The sequence below is a fragment of the Cryptomeria japonica genome, chromosome 1 (assembly GCF_030272615.1).
Source record: "Cryptomeria japonica chromosome 1, Sugi_1.0, whole genome shotgun sequence".
In the NCBI taxonomy this organism is placed as follows: domain Eukaryota; kingdom Viridiplantae; phylum Streptophyta; class Pinopsida; order Cupressales; family Cupressaceae; genus Cryptomeria; species Cryptomeria japonica.
Genome location: NC_081405.1, coordinates 705,361,443 through 705,364,367, shown reverse-complemented (window position 1 = coordinate 705,364,367; position 2,925 = coordinate 705,361,443). Strand labels below are relative to the sequence as shown.

The 2,925-nt window shown below is 37.1% G+C and overlaps 1 protein-coding gene across 1 annotated transcript; it reads right to left on the bottom strand.

The window, feature by feature from the left end:
• Positions 1-205: 205 nt before the first annotated feature.
• LOC131046082 (uncharacterized) lies at positions 206-1,858 on the bottom strand. The gene is made up of 2 exons (XM_057979735.2): positions 633-1,858; positions 206-370 (listed from the first exon to the last, which is right to left on the bottom strand). The coding sequence occupies exons 1-2, from the start codon at positions 1,735-1,737 to the stop codon at positions 354-356; spliced, it is 1,122 nt and encodes a 373-aa protein (XP_057835718.2). The 5' UTR covers positions 1,738-1,858; the 3' UTR covers positions 206-353.
• Positions 1,859-2,925: the final 1,067 nt, after the last annotated feature.

Genomic DNA, 2,925 nt, shown 5'->3' with positions numbered 1-2,925 from the left:
GAGTTATGAGTGCTTACAAGAGAATAGACATAAGACATCCTGTAGTGGAGCAGAAGAATATCAGCGGACAACTACATCCTCCAGATCCAATTTGTACAGAGGTGGATACCTGCTCCTCACATAGGCGTTGATGGACTCCACGAACCGGCGGACATACACCGTATTAGTATTACGGTCATATGATTTCAGTGAACCTGATTTGTACTTTGCCATGTAACAAGCAAACTTGAAGAGCTTTATGGCCTCCTTGCTGCTACAGTACTCAACATCAACAGATGTAGTATCGAAATGACTGGCTATTAACGAGTTATTATGCTCCTCCTTTCCACAAATAGAAGCGAATGTGAAGAGCTTTATATCCTCCTCCCTCCTGCAATCATCATCATCATCACATACAACAGAAATATCATGGGCTATTAGCGACTCCTGCGATGCAACTCGACCGGCTTTTAACGAACATATTTGAGTAGTGTTGTCGAAGATCCACTCTATGTAAACTGAGTCACATTTAGACTCACATTTGAACAGAAAGGGGCCAACTTTAGGCCAAATCTCATGTACCGAATCTACCGAACGGTTGGCCACTTGTTCAGAGTCAACAGAGGGATCAGCTTCAGGCTGAGTTTTCTTACCTCCAGGAAGAAGAGCACGTATATAGTTCTGGTCAGCCATGATTACAAGGTCAGCCGAGGATTCACACTCAGTTGAGGTTCCAAGGTGGGCTTTTGCACCTCCACCTCTGCTCGCCAAGGATTCACAGTCAGCAAAGAATTCAGAGTCAGCTTTTGCACCTGCAGCAACGAGCAAGCATACTTTACCACTCACAATCTTTGATTGCAAGTCGTTACCAGGCTTCAAATTCTCCACCCAGTTCCCCCAACAATACGCCCGCCTCCTCATTGCCAAAGGCAGTGGGTCACACAGCAGCTGTACTGATCTGCACAAGATTGTATTGATAAAGCCATCGATCCACAGCCTCACTTTAGTGCTGAACCCCATGCTTACTGATGCAAAGGTTAGCGATGCAGGAATGAGCCAATGAATATGCTTTTGAGTCTTCAGGAACAGACCCACGAAGTTTAAAATCGTCATCAACTTATCCTCCGACAACAATAAGTTGACAGGCAGGAAGTAATCGTGATCCAGACGAATAACAGCGCGGTTGTCCAGTATCACTGAATTCAGCACTTCTTCAAACTGCATAATATCGCCTGTGACCACTTCTTCCCATATTTCTTTATGGTTTTTCACAAACACTGTCTTTGAAGCCATTTTCTCAATGTACTTGGCAGTTTCCCACATTTTATCTGTGATGCAATAACCAGGTCCATCCTTCATTAACATCTTGTTGCCTTCCATTCGCTTCAGTACAAACTTCTTGCCCAGGTAGACCACTGAGACTGTGTCATCAATCTGAGATTTCCCTTCTTTCTTAGATTCCTGAGCATCCTTCTGATTTTTCAGCTTCGACACATCTCCTGCTGTGGTGGCATGAGAGATCACTTTTTTGAAGACTCGACCTTGGAATTCCCCAAGCTGTTTGTAATCTGTGTAAGGGAAACACAAGCAGTGGAGCAAGTAGGCAAGGGTGCAATGTATGACCGCCCAAAGAGGCGTCGTCTTCATGATGAGAAGAAGTCCAAGGCTAAGTTGCAATGGAAGTAACACGCTGTTTACAACTTCCTTCAAATCTGCCATAGTTTCTACACCAGTGAACCACAATGATAAGCCTCCCATTTTCTACGCAATTCTACTCTCCTTCTCTTCTGATATTTTCCTACTCGTACCGGAAAGAAAAAGTGTTCTATAATGATATTCCTTTAATCTTGTCCCATAAGAACTTGGAGCCACAGGATACGGGCAGACTGGGTCAGTTTTTTCTTTTCTCCTTCCACTAAATAAATGGTGGAGGAGCCATTAGAGTGATTTGATGGCTCTTTATTCTTCTTTCATTTTCTGCCTTTTGTTAATCTCTGACCAATTTTTATTCTCCATGGCGAGGATAATAGTTGCTTGGTGTTTTAGAATAAAAAAACCATCTTGTACAACGAGCGGTCCTGGTGTGCTTAAATCTTTTCTCTTTTCTTCTATTTACCTAATAATCTTGTTATGTATGTGTGCGAAATGTTGCTGTACACATACTGCATATTTCTCTTCTCTCATCTTCTTTCTTTTTTGTGAGGGTAGGCACATTTTAATCTTTACGGTACGGATTGCATAATGGCATTCTTTCTTTCTTTTCTTCCTTTACTTTGTGAAGGTATCATTGTAAAATTAAGTAAATAGTTAAGCACTTTTTTTTTTTTTTTTAAATGATGGTATTAAATATATAGTGAATGTTATTTATGTATTGTATATTTCATTTCTTTTCTATTCTATGCAGTTAAATTAAGTAAATGTTTAATAATTTTATTTTTCTTTCATTTTTTTGTGTTTATTAATTTTATTTTTCATATACATATTATATTAGATATTATTATATGTAAATTTTATATTTACAATTTTTTTATTCAAAATGAATATTATTATTGAAAGTCTGAGATATCTTGTTTGGTATTTTTCTAGTAGATTAATTTAACTATTTTTAAAATTATAATCTAGCAAATAATTAATTATTGAATTTTAATAATATATTTTTAATTAAAAAATGTGAAAGTTTCATAAAGATATGAATTAATTAGAATGAGAAATGCATAAGACTTTCAAAAGAATAAATGTAAAAGGTTTCTCCTTAGAAAATTTATTTGAAAATTGGAAATCATACACACACTACAAAATTTACACTTTCAACTACATTTAGTTGTATCTAAAAGTCATTGGGAAGTTCACCATTAAATTCACATAAAGATCAAAGTAACATAAATATGATAATTACACTCATGCAAGAAAATTATGTAATGAAATTGACAATCAAGTTTTCTAATG

Bases quoted from the DNA above. Each gene is read 5' to 3' on its own strand.
- LOC131046082 (XM_057979735.2), bottom strand. From the start codon at position 1,737: ATGGGAGGCTTATCATTGTGGTTCACTGGTGTAGAAACTATGGCAGAT.